Here is a 12,978-nt window from a genome sequence, read left to right as displayed (position 1 = left end):
TCTTTCTCAAACTATTAATTATTTAAATTAGTAAAAATGTAACTTTTCTTTAAGTTTGACATCTGGAATATTATAAATAATTTACTACCTTGATCCCATACATTTGTAGGAGCAATCAATTTGTTGTTTAACTAATCGTTAAAATTAATTTTTATGAATGATATAGGCAATATATGGCACTAAAATTAAATTTAAGATTTTAAATGTTCCTAAATTTATAATTTAAGAGCTAATTTTTCATTTAATTCAAGAACTTGATGCACTTGACTTTCATTTTTTTAACAAAAAATGTATTATTTTATTTTAAAAAAATTCACATGCTTGGTTAATTTTCAAAATAAGATGGCAAATTTTTTGAAAAATTTGATTCGAACGTTAAAGATTCTCGAAAAGGACTAGAAATGAAAAGCTTTTGTAAATACTTGCAAACCTATGGAAGAAAGTTATAAGCATGAGTAAATCGTATAAGTTTTTGAAGAGAATGAAAGACTATTGCAAATTATTAAAGAGTATTGAAGACTCTCAAAGAGATTAAAGAATGAAAGACTTTTGCATATACTCATAAACTTATGGAAAAAAGTTGCAAATGCGTGTAACTTGTGGAAGATTTTGTAAGACAATAAAAAATTATTGTAAATCATTGAAGAGTGTTGTAGACTCTCGAAGAACGATCCAAGGGTGTCTTCATTTTTTTCCTCCCTTTCCCTCCACTTCCCCCATCCCCACCATTCAAATTTTTTTATTAAATAATTTTTTTAAATAATAAAATTAATGAATGATAAGGATGGGAGAAGTGAGGGGAAATGGAGAGAAAAGAAATGAAGAATCTCCACTTCCCTTGAAGAACACCAGAAATGGAATACTTTTGCAAATACTTGCAAACTTGTGAAAGAAAATTGCAAATACATGCAAATCATGGAAGAAAGTTATCAATAAGTGCAAATGGTATAAAATTTTTAAAGACAAAATAGAAAACTATCACTACCGTCAAAATATCACTGTAGTAATAAAGTGATTATTATTTGATTAAAAAAACCAAGTCATAAAAATTATGTGGGCCAAGGGCTGAAATGGAAAGATATCTTGGGTGGCCCACTTTTCCCCCCTCATCCCTTAGGGGTTGCACTTTTTTATTTCTGACTTGCATATTTTCAAATGGATTTTTTAATTTAACTTAAAAAGATTTTTATTAAAAATATTATTAAGTAATTTTGAACAGGTTATCTTGACTAAATTTTAAATTGCACAAGATGAAATACAACAAAATAAAATTACGTATCACTTACGTTTTTACTGTATGCATAAATTCTAAAATGAATAAGTTATTTTTATATTATTAATATAAATGAGTAATAAATTTTGAATTATAATACATTTTTGTTAATATTTTTAATATGCATGGAGTAATAATTTTTGGAATAAAATATGCTAATTAAGCTATATAATTTTATTTCACACTTTCAGAAACTATCACTTTTTTGTTTTGTAAAATTATCATTGAAAATATCAATTCACATATTGTCCTAAATATTATTAGTTTTGTAAAATTATAATATCAACATTTACTCAATATTTAACTTCTATTAGTTTTTATAGATTGTTTAATTCAAGGGAAATGAAGGGGATTTTAATAAATCTAATTCAAAAATATCGTGTTGAAATTTTTAAATTATTTTTACTTCTTTAATCCTACATCTTTCCTCTCTTAAAATTTTATATCATTTATAATTTTTTTAAAAAAGCAAATTCATTAAAAATTTTATTTTGTCCTATCCTTTTATTCACTTTAAATCAAATACAAGGTTAATCACGGGACCTTAAATCTAGTTTTATCTTAAAAACTTGTTATCATATTCTGAAAATTAATAAAGTGTATAAACGTTTTAGAATAAAATGGTGCATTTTTCATCAAAAACAAAGTCAGCGGCATCAAAATCTCGAGTTAATTATTTTTTCTTTAAAAACTTGCTATTCTATTCTAAAAGTTAATCAAACATGTAAATCTTCATAATGAAATGGTACGTTTTTTCCTGAAAAATGCCGCTCAACATTATCAAGTTATTTAAAGAGTATTTTTGTCCTTTCATTTTTAGAGATATTGACACAAAAAATTAGGGAAGAATAATATATAAACATTTGCCAAAAATACAAATATAAGATTGAGTACTAAAGTGATTCATTGGTGAAAGCACCACTCTAACGTCAATATATTTATGAATGGTTGCATTGAGTAAAAGGAGCCTCAAATCCTTTTGAAAACATGTTCGATGTTCAAACTTTTGCTGGAATCCGCATTAAAGTTTTTCTGATTTTTCACTTTATTTAAATCATTTTAATTTTTAATTAATCATCTTTCTTGGAGAATGAAACTGTCAATAAATTGAAACAGCAAGGAGTCAAATTTCAAAATTGTTTAGGGGTCAAATGCAAAGAATCAAAACTGAAGCCAGCTGCCTGGAATGGGGAATTTACAGTAATATCCCCATCTGAAGTAAATAAAATAAAAGGGAGGCTCACCCAACCCTCAACCACCATTAATACCACCAATGCACAGTTTTGTCCAATGTTAAATTGCCATTAAAGAAATTAAATCACAAACAATAACAGGAATTCCAAGTTAGAAAGAACACGAAGTGAATCGGAAACCAGAATGATCATTAAATCAAGTCATTGTCGTCTATGATAATTAGAAAACCCACAAGGCCTCAGGGAACTTCCACTAAACTACACTAACACTACACAAATTTTACACCACAATTACAGCAACACAAACTACCACACCCACTTCACCACAGCGAAAGATCACTACTCCTAATTCAGAAACCTATTGTCCAACGCTCACTTCAGTCAACGCGGGCTTCTCCTTTGGAGGCCGGCCTCTGGGCCTGCTTGTAACAGTGACATTTTCCGGTGAAGTTCGGGCCACTTTCTTGGGCCTTCCTCTGGGCCTGCCACTTCCGGTTGAAGTTTTGGGCTTGGGCGGAGCACTTGGGTCCTTAGGTGGGCGGCCTCTGGGCCTCGGTGGGGAAAGCACGGTACCCGGAGGCAGAGGAGCCTTGGGCTTGGGCGGCCTCCCGCGACCTCGCTTGGGCGGGGCATTCGGGTCGGGTTTCATGTAGTTGTTCTTTGCGAACACAAGCTCCCCACTCTCCTTCATCCTGTTGAGATGGTGAGACAGCAACGTCGAGTGGCTCGCCGGCAACTCGCCGTAGGTTGCCTCTATGTGCTTCGCGATCGCCGATTTGTTCGCACCGTTCGGTTCGTTGAGAGCCTCCAGCGCTTTCATTATCATCTACAACAACACATGAATACGAAACAAACAGAGGTAAAAATTTTTCCCTAAAAGTCTCGGATCTGTTTCTGTTCAATTAATTTTTCTCCGTCCAAAAAAAATACCCGGAGAGACTGTAAAAAGGAAGCGAAACTCAGATCAGAATGCCTGTAAGAACGAAGAAGGAAGGTTACCTCTGGGTAAGGAGGAAGCGAGGGAGGTTCAGTCGCCATTTTAGGTGAAGAGAACGAAGCTGGTAAAGCAGAGAAGCGCGAGAATTAGAAGTTAGAACCCAACGAAGCTGAAAAATTGAAACTTTTAAGGGAGAGTGAAAGAGAAACAGAGAGGGCGGTGAGAAAATTTTTCACAAAAGGAACTGTTTAAATTTAGTTGAGAGCAGCAACGATCGGAGGACGAATTTAAAGGAGAATAAATAATTTTTTAAAAAACCGTAAAGAGAAAGAGAGGTTAGAAAAAGAAAAGTAAGGGAGAAAGGAAAGCAGCTCCATCCTCTTTTTCGCACTCTTCATGCATCTTTTTGAGACCATAATCGACGGCTGGGAATCATGAAGGTGGCATTGATCTAACGGTGCAGGATTTCTTGTGAGGGAGGTCACCTGGATCGATGACGTGGCGGGATTTTGAAATTGGCATGTTATCTTCCATTTATTTATTTACGTTTATTTTATTTTATTTTTGGTAAAGCATACTCCATTTGTTTTGGATGAAGATTTAGGTGAAAAGTCCGGTTTTTATCCGCGGGGGACAGGAACTATTCATTTCTCAACCAATTACAAAAAGAAAACAGTGACTTGCCTACTTGTTTTGGGCATTTACAACCTAATAATCAACAGTGTTTTTTTTGCAATCTAATTGATTGTAGTTTTTCCAGAGTATAGTATAGTAGTTTTAATTTGCTCAAAAGAAAAAAGAGTAGTCTTAAAAGATTTTCTTCGCCTCAAAATATAAAATATTTTAAATTAATTATAATTTTATTAAATATATTAATTTTAATATTATCCTTTTTAATATATTAAATTATAAATATTTTTAAAATTTTATATTTTTATTTTAAAAAAATAAAGTTTTTAAATGTATTTAATAAGATTTATTGGTATATAAAATTTTATCAAAAATATTTTATAATTTAAGACGAAAGGAATATAATATTAAGATCAACATCAGTAAATGTTTGATAATAAATTTCAAGTTTATTATTTTTAAATACAAATTTTAAACATAAAAATTACAATTAAATTTGGTTTAATTTTTTAATTATAGCTTAAAGTATTAAAATTTAATCCGATCACAATTACACCTTCTTATAGTGCATTGTATGAGTTGTGAATATTAAATTGATTGCTTTAAAAAAATTACAACTTCTTGTATAAAAAGCGTTTAATTTAGTTACAATTTTTCATAAGACTTTGTAATAAGAAAATGATAGGTAATTTACATAGCGACTTGTTTTTTTATAAATTGCCGACCAGGAAAAAGATGGGGAGCTAAAGGGCAGTTCACTCTCCCAACATAATTTTATTAGTATAAACTGTGTGAGTATTAGCTTTCCCTTTGGATATCGTGGCTAAGAAATAAATCGTACCATAATTTTTCTTTATAATTCTAATGACTTGATCTACAATAATCATTATATATCAAGTTCAGAATAATATAATAATTATGAATTATAATTAACATGTGAATAGAGAGCAAACTGCTAGTATTTTTTTTTTTTTTGGTAAACGATTGCTAGTGTAATTTTGAATAGGAAATTTGATTTATATATATAGTAAAATATAATAAATTTCATTACTCACAGAACATTGAAATTAACAGTGTTGTGTGCCCACTATTGTTTCTTAATCCAATTGTTTTATGTCTCGGTTTTTCTTACAATATTTTTTGTTATGGTTGTATTTTTCTTATTTTGTTAAAAAAATTAAAGCATGTTTAATTGTGACCATTATCATTTAAAAATTATTTTGATACTAATTTTTAAATGATATCATATTGACACATTTTATATTTATATAGTTTTAAAACTATCTTTTAATTTTTGTTCTATGGGTAATAAATTCATAAATAAAATAAGATGTTTATATTTTTAATATGCATAAAAGTAAAAAAATTTGTTAAAAAATGCACATGCATGAGCATTTGACTCCCACAAAATATTCAAAGTAAGGCTTGCAACACCTCTCTTGCCAGATACACCCAAAATGCTGAACAATATTCAAGGAAATATGTATGTAAAAGACTCCAAATTGATAAATAGTGATGGATCAAGTCCTGCCAAAAGTAAAAAGAAGAAATTAGCAACTTGAAAGATTGACTTTGCAAAGGCTTTTGATAGAATATCTTAGTCTTTTATTGAAGTTGTCCTTGTTAAGGTGAATTTTCCATCAAGGCCAATTCAATTGAGTCTACAATATATCTCCGTGATGCATTATCAAATTCATTTTAATGGTAGAGCTACAGCTTTGATATATCCTTCGAATGGAATTAGGCAAGAGGATCCCTTCCCCTTATCTATACACTTTTATTGCAAATATTCTTTCTAGCCTGATCTTGCGTAAGAAACAATCAAGAGCTTTGAAGATATTAAAATATGCAATGATACATACTCAATTATGTAATCTCCTTGAAGTTAAATCACACTTAACTCCAAATTATAGTAATCCAAGACTTAACTCATAAGAATTACCAAACTATAGGATTTATAAATGAATTTCTCAAAATTTATTTTAAAGAATCCAATTTACCATTTTAAATCTCAAATATAATTTAAGAACTTCAAAATAGAGTTTTAAAAACAAAACGAAAATTTAAAAATCAATTGAGACTTAAATAATGAGTTTTAAAACTCAAAATAAATTTTTACAAAGAATTTGGCACGTGCAAGGTTATCTAATAAAAAAAATTTAAAATTTTTTAGTGTAATGGGTACTTAGAGAAATTGTATTTTTGATAGTAGATTAATAAATTTGAGTTGTCTAGTCGTAGACCAAACTCTCTTAAAACAATTGAGAGCATTGTTGTGCCGAGAATCTACAGGTGCTCTTTTTGCATAACTTAAGTGGTAGACATAACTGAAAATCTAAATTTTCTCATATGCTTATTTAAGTATTTTTGGTAAATTGAAAAGTATGAAAAGTATGTTTATATATGACAATGCTCTTTTTCAATTTTTATAAAATATATAAAGTGGGTATGAGTTAAATTGTTAAAAGTTATAGATAAATTGAATATATTATATAATATTGAAAGTTATGGGAATGATTTGAGAACTATGAAAATTGAGTTTGAGAAATATGAAAATGTTAATGAAATTGAGTATGATTGTTGAAAATATGATATTGTTGGCATGTGAAAATACATTATCATGCTTGCATATAATTGTAAACATGATTCCATGACTATGAAAATGAAAGGGGCAAGAGTTTCACCGTAGTCGAGAGGTTGTTGTGTTGTAAGTTCATATGGCTTAGGAAACACTTGAGTAGCCCTTAGTATTGCATAGTTGTATCACTTGCTTCAATGTGAGTTAGCTATAATTTTAGTTTAGCTGATAGGAGTGAGTATATGCTATTGGCAACGTATATATGACACCTTGCTAGAATTTAAGGAGAATTCATGGTCCAAGTTTGGGGAGTAATAATCTCTGGCTGAGTTACCCTTTAACATTAGAGAGTTTAAGCTAGTCTAATTATACAGATTGGTCCTATTATAAATTATAGCTCATTGACTCAATCAAGAGGAATAAGGAGGTGACAAGGGAGAAAAATTATTGATCATGCATGCCTAAATGTGTTGTTATGTTGAATAACCCACTTTACTTACTTTTAAATGCTTGTGCTTATATATGTTAAAAATTAGAATTTCTTGATTAATGAAATATTTATATCACCCTATAGTTTAACATTTTACAAGAAATGCTTCGAGTAATGACAAGGGAAAAGGGTTGGAGGCTAATTAGTCTTTTGTCAATTTTATGTCTCTTCTTACGTGTAAAAGATTTGTACTTAATGTTTTATATATATATATATATATATATATTGTGCCAACTGAGGGACACATCATGCATTATGATTGTAGTTGGGATTGCAACTGAATGTTGGTAATTGCTTAGCCATTTTATGAAATCAAGCTAAGAGGGGCTTGTGTTAAGGTTGGGTTTTTTTTTTTGGGAAAAATATGCTAAGATATCATTGAATATCAAGGGTCTAGCTAGTTTTGTTAATCCATGCATATGGGGCTTGTGGTATGATTAGAAAATATTGTGATTGATATTTATATATGAACTTGTTGAAGCTGTGTTTATAATTGAATTGTGAATTATATTGTTGTGTTGACTCTTAATGTGGTTATGCTCAATTGATTGATTTGGGAGATTCGATTGTGGATATTACTTATGTCATGGAAATGATCATTTTGTCCTTGTATTGTTATGAAGTCTTCACTAGTAAGATTTATCTCCTGCTTTTGTTTGTTTGCTAATTATGATCTTATATGTTTTGAATTCAATAGTTTTGAAAATTAATTTTATTGGAATATCATTTTCAAAGAGTGTTCACCAAACTTGTTTATTTTGCAACCATGGTTAAACATATTCTATCATAATAATAGTTAATAAAAGAATATTAATTTTAATTATCATGATAGTAAAGTTTAATTAGTGAGTTAATTATGTGCTTATCACATTTGCTATCAATTCTTGAAGCTCTCGTCACATTCTCAAAACTAGAAAATATGTGTTATTTTGTTTATGCTTGCCTTTAAAATTAGATATTGACAGAATTGTCAATTAAAAAGAGAAACCTTATTTTATCAAAATAAAAGAAAGAAAGAAACCTTATCCTAGAACGAGTTACTCAAATGTTTGAGTAGATTTTGAAATTAAACCCATGGCTCCATATTTTTAGTGTTTATTCATTCACTGCCACAAAATATTTAAACGAGAGTACCCACTTCAAAGTATTTGATTAAAAAGCGTTCAGAAAAATAGATATAAAACTATTTTGGAGTACTTTCCAAAATTTCTCAATCACTGTATGATACTAATTATTGCCGTTTACAATGATTGCTCAATTTGTTTATTGGCCATAATAAAAATCTAAAATCTTGCTCATCCACAACATAGAAATAGCATCATACATGTACACGAAGCCGATTTCCATTTGTAATCAACTTCTATCACATCGACATCGACATCGACATCGACATCGACATCGACGTGGATAAGTACTTAAACGAAATTCTACTTTTATTTTGTAACGTCATTAAAGCATTAAATTAACTTAAAAATTGCCGGCAAAGAGTAAATTTGACTTATAAGGGATACCTTTCTCATTGAAAATCACTTACCCAATTGCTAATAAGCCCAGTGAAGCCCAGATACATTGGAAAACAAGCTTATAGAAAGTTTGGAACCCCATCGAAGTCATCAACTATCATTAAAATATTTTTTTTTTCAAAAAACTATCATTAAAATAGCAAAACAATACAATTAGGAGTGGGTGGAGCATGAGTTTTAAGAAATAAATAATTATATTATTTTTAAATAATAAATAATTATACAAATTTTTAACACACATTATATGGCCTGTAACTTACAAGGTTGGATGGTAAATGTTTTATGGTGATCACAGTTTGTTGGGATTGAAGATATGATTTAGAAATTGTAGGCCAGTGTTATTGCTTCTATGATAACAGTTTTCTCCTCTTCTTTTTTATTTAACGTGGTATATATAAATCACCACAATTTTCTCTTCCCAAATTCTCACCTCTCTAATTTAACATGTGTTCTAAATTCTAATCTCCCCCAGGCTTGTGGACGCCTGACTGAGGCTCTCTCTCTTCTCAAATCTTTCAATTGCTTTTACGATTTTTTTTTTTAACTCACTCTATTTAGGCCCTGAATCAAGTGGGCCAACTCTTATGAGTTAGATTTGACTCACTTCATCCTTATTTAAAAAAGTCTAGGAAATGGGAAAGGTTCAAAGTTTCCAGCACCGCGCGCTCTAAAATAGAATAATATTGTACCCAAAAAAAAAAAATAATAATAAAAATAACAAGAGAACCCAACCCAGATACTTTAGCTGCAAGCCCAACCTCTTCCTTCCACCAGCATCCAAGTTTCCAACTATTTATGCTCTCTCTTTCTCGAAAGCGGTCTAAAGCACTGACTCCTTAGCCCTCATCTCTGACTTGTAAAATTTGATAACCATGCCATGGCCCTTCTTTTTTTTTTTTTTTGGTTGGAGGATTGCGCTGGATTATGAATTATGTTGGATAAATATATTTTTGCTACGATGTATTTTAATTTTTGTTTTATTACTTAATATATATAATTATTTTATGAGTTGAATTTTAAGTTGCATGAAATATTGATATATATTATTTAGGCTAAAAAATGTTGATTTTCTTAAAAAGAAAAATAAAGTTAAATGAATTGATTAGGTTGGTTCATTTAACCCAATAACTGACATGATTTGGGCCTCATATAAAAATGGGCCGAACACTACCAAACTCAATTTCCCCATAGTTCGAATGGGCCAACTCACATGACTGGGGTTGACTCAAATTCCTCTCCTCAGGCACACGAATAAACATATCTTTGACTAAAAAGGGGACAGTATCACGCCTAGCGCTGTAAAAAGTATGGGGACTCAGGAGAGGATTCCCATGAATAAAAAAGGTACCAGGAGAGAATAAGTATAAAGCAACACATGCCATATGGTCATAGAGACAAGAGCCAAGAGGTTTCATGCATGTGAAATGGGTAATGGGTTACCTCACTTTCAAACGCTAACGTTGGGACATGTACATAAAATTTGAAACACAGACAAGTTGAGACAATATTGAAGCATTCATGAATATGCCAAGCTATTGACAGGACATGAATCAGACATGGATCCCCCAAAGTTATTCTAGATATGCTACGGAAGATATAGACACAAATGGCATATCCTCCTTACATATTGAAAGTAAAGCTCCTATATATGTTTTTTTTTCTCTTTACTTAAAATCACTGAAAATTTCACGACGGGATGCTTATAAAAATTTCAAACCAAGTGGAGTGGGCCGCATATGGGCCTTGCAATAGGGATGCAAACAAGTTCATGGGCTCGTGGAACAGTCAACCCAGGCCTCTCTTCCGTGTCAACCACGGCAACTTTGTTGCCTTGAGGGCTCACGGGCTGAAAATCAAAGCACTGAATAAGAGCAGCCACAACAGCAGGCACCTCATGCATGGCAAGAGTCAGACCAGAACACATCCTCCTGCCAGTCCCAAATGGTAGATACTGAAAATGTTGTCCCCTCACATCCAAAACACCCTTGGAGGAATTCTCTTCCATGGGCTTTAAGAATCGTTCGGGCCGGAAGTCCATTGGGCTCTCCCACAGGCTTGGGTCCCTACCCATGGCCCAAACATTCACCATCAGCACCGTGTCCTCTGGAATCACGTAGTCCTCGATCTTGCTCTCCGATGTGCACCTTCTCACAACTAAAGGCACCGGTGGGTGTAGACGAAACGTTTCTTTAATAACCGCTTGGATGAAGGGAAGTTTTGGACCGTCAGATTCTTCTACTAGCCGTTGATTTCCAACCACGTCATCAATCTCCTGGCGAGCTTTCTTCAGCAAGTCGGGGTGGTTGATCAACTCCACTAATGCCCATTCTATCCCAACTGCCAGGGTATCTGTGGCCGCTGTGAATAAATCCTGAAACACCCCTTGCATTCATCATTTAATGTTGTTCTCGTTTCTAATTTAGAGGTTTATACATCAAACAAACACGTACATTAATCAAATTAGCTTCTTCTTTTTTAAATATAATTTGGCTCACATTTAACCTCACAATATATTAATTTGACTGTCGTCGGTCTTTGGCAAAAACTTCTTAACAATACAATGATTAATTCCTAGTTTGATGATGTGGATCGCACAATAACACTCTTCAACACTGATATGACAGAAAATAATATTTACGTCTATGTGTGTTTTTGTGTCTGGGGATACGCCTGTATTTATATTCCTTTTATATAATTTTCTTCATTCCAAACGAATAATCATTTTAAAAATTCATTAGAGACATCAAAGAATAATATTTAATTGGTTCCACTTGTATGTGATTTCAATATGCTTGATAAAATAAGATTTAAATTCTTTAACGTTGTAATTAGTGAATTTTTGTAATTTTTTTTTTGAAGAAAGAGTGAGAAGATATTTTGTATTTTATATTAAATCCGATAAAATATTAAAATTTGGAAAAGAAAGGAATGTATAACTAATTACCATGACCAAGCCCTTCATGTGAACCCTGTTAATTTTGACGTCGGAGGTTTCATCCGCTGCAATGTCGAGCAAAATGTCAAGAAAGTCCCTCTCGCCACCCTCATGTTTCCCGCCACCTTGTCCACGAGCTTTATTCCTGGCCTGTTCGCGCTTCGTGATGATCCTGTCCACTAAACTATCAAACCTCTGGTAAAGATCCTCGATTCTCTTCCCAAACCCTTGCACGTCCAGCTTCTTCATCACCCACACGAAATCAGCCACGTTGAACTCCCCAAACATCTTCGTCACCTCTCTGATCACGTCCCGCGCCTCCTCCGATTCTCCGATCATCATCTTCGATATCACCGTGTTCGTCATCTTCAGCAACTCCTCCGTCACATTCACCGCCTCGCCAGCCCGTGCCTTTACGCCTATAAGCGTTAGAAGTCTATCGTACTCCTGGACGCGGAGGCTCGAGAATCTTCCGGTGCCTCGAGAACCGAACAGCTCATTGAAGGTTAGCTTCTTGATGAACTTCCAGTAAGGTCCGTAGGGGGAGAAAGCAAGAGAGGTCTCGTAGGTGAGCCGTTTTATGGCGGTGGATTCAAGCCGAGAGCTGAAGGCCAGCTCATTGTCTTGAAGGAACAGCTTGGCGTAATGGGGATTGGAAACGACTACGCAAGGCACGGAGCCCAGGTAAAGAGAGAAAAAGGGGCCGTATCGGAGGGAGAGACGGTGGAGGGACTGGTGGACAAGGGGACCAAGGAGGTGCAAGTGGCCAATAACCGGCAGCCACGGCCAAGGACCTAAGGGAAGGCGGCCGCGGCCGCGCCGGAAGGAAAGAAGGAAGATGACAAAGGTTGAGAGGAAGAGAGTTAGAAGGAGCACTTGAAACTCCATGGTATAGACTATAGAGTTAGTGCTCTAGTATATTAATTTGATGGTGGATGGCGCTCAAAAAAGCTAAATGAGGAGGGTATATATAGAGCTTGTGGGATTTGAATATTGTCTACACTCTCGTAGCGTAATAATTGTTTGCATGTGCATTTAAAATTACTGACACGTAAATTTTAGTACCATGTCTCCTCTTCTTCTTCTCTAACCAATCCAAACTATGTGTCATTCAACCCCAGCCCCCAGGTGTATGGTGGAGGCGGCTACGACTGCGGCTGCGGCCCCCAACCCCTAGATCATTTTAATATGTACTCGTATATAAGAAGTTTTTTTTTCAAGACAAATAATATGAGAAGTTTTTTTTTTGAATAAAAGGTCACGGAAAAACCGTGCTATGTGATATGATGTGTCATATCACTGTATAAAAAATTTATACAATCAAGAGACGGAGTATTAAAAATATGAATTTTAGAGCTTTCGATAGGAGTTTGGTGAGCCAATCAATTCACTTTTTTATTTGTTTTTTTGAAAATGTGA

General features: G+C 33.1%; 2 protein-coding genes across 3 annotated transcripts; both read right to left on the bottom strand.

Moving 5' to 3' along the window:
* Nucleotides 1-2,634: 2,634 nt before the first annotated feature.
* Nucleotides 2,635-3,716, bottom strand: LOC129303734 (HMG-Y-related protein A). 2 transcript variants are annotated; one of them, XM_054943236.1, is made up of 2 exons: nt 3,397-3,716; nt 2,635-3,292 (listed from the first exon to the last, which is right to left on the bottom strand). In XM_054943236.1, the coding sequence occupies exons 1-2, from the start codon at nt 3,502-3,504 to the stop codon at nt 2,825-2,827; spliced, it is 576 nt and encodes a 191-aa protein (XP_054799211.1). In that variant the 5' UTR covers nt 3,505-3,716; the 3' UTR covers nt 2,635-2,824. The 2 variants fall into 2 exon arrangements, with proteins under 2 accessions (XP_054799211.1, XP_054799212.1); XM_054943237.1 differs by having other exon boundaries at nt 3,466-3,705.
* Nucleotides 3,717-10,013: 6,297 nt separating this feature from the next.
* Nucleotides 10,014-12,505, bottom strand: LOC129302085 (licodione synthase-like). The gene is made up of 2 exons (XM_054940765.1): nt 11,569-12,505; nt 10,014-10,995 (listed from the first exon to the last, which is right to left on the bottom strand). The coding sequence occupies exons 1-2, from the start codon at nt 12,445-12,447 to the stop codon at nt 10,336-10,338; spliced, it is 1,539 nt and encodes a 512-aa protein (XP_054796740.1). The 5' UTR covers nt 12,448-12,505; the 3' UTR covers nt 10,014-10,335.
* Nucleotides 12,506-12,978: the final 473 nt, after the last annotated feature.

The sequence above is a fragment of the Prosopis cineraria genome, unplaced genomic scaffold (genome assembly GCF_029017545.1).
Source record: "Prosopis cineraria cultivar Desert tree isolate PC_DT_omini unplaced genomic scaffold, ASM2901754v1 PC2, whole genome shotgun sequence".
Lineage (NCBI taxonomy): Eukaryota > Viridiplantae > Streptophyta > Magnoliopsida > Fabales > Fabaceae > Prosopis > Prosopis cineraria.
The sequence above is the reverse complement of the archived record's forward strand: the minus strand, read 5'-3'. Positions and strand labels throughout refer to the sequence as shown.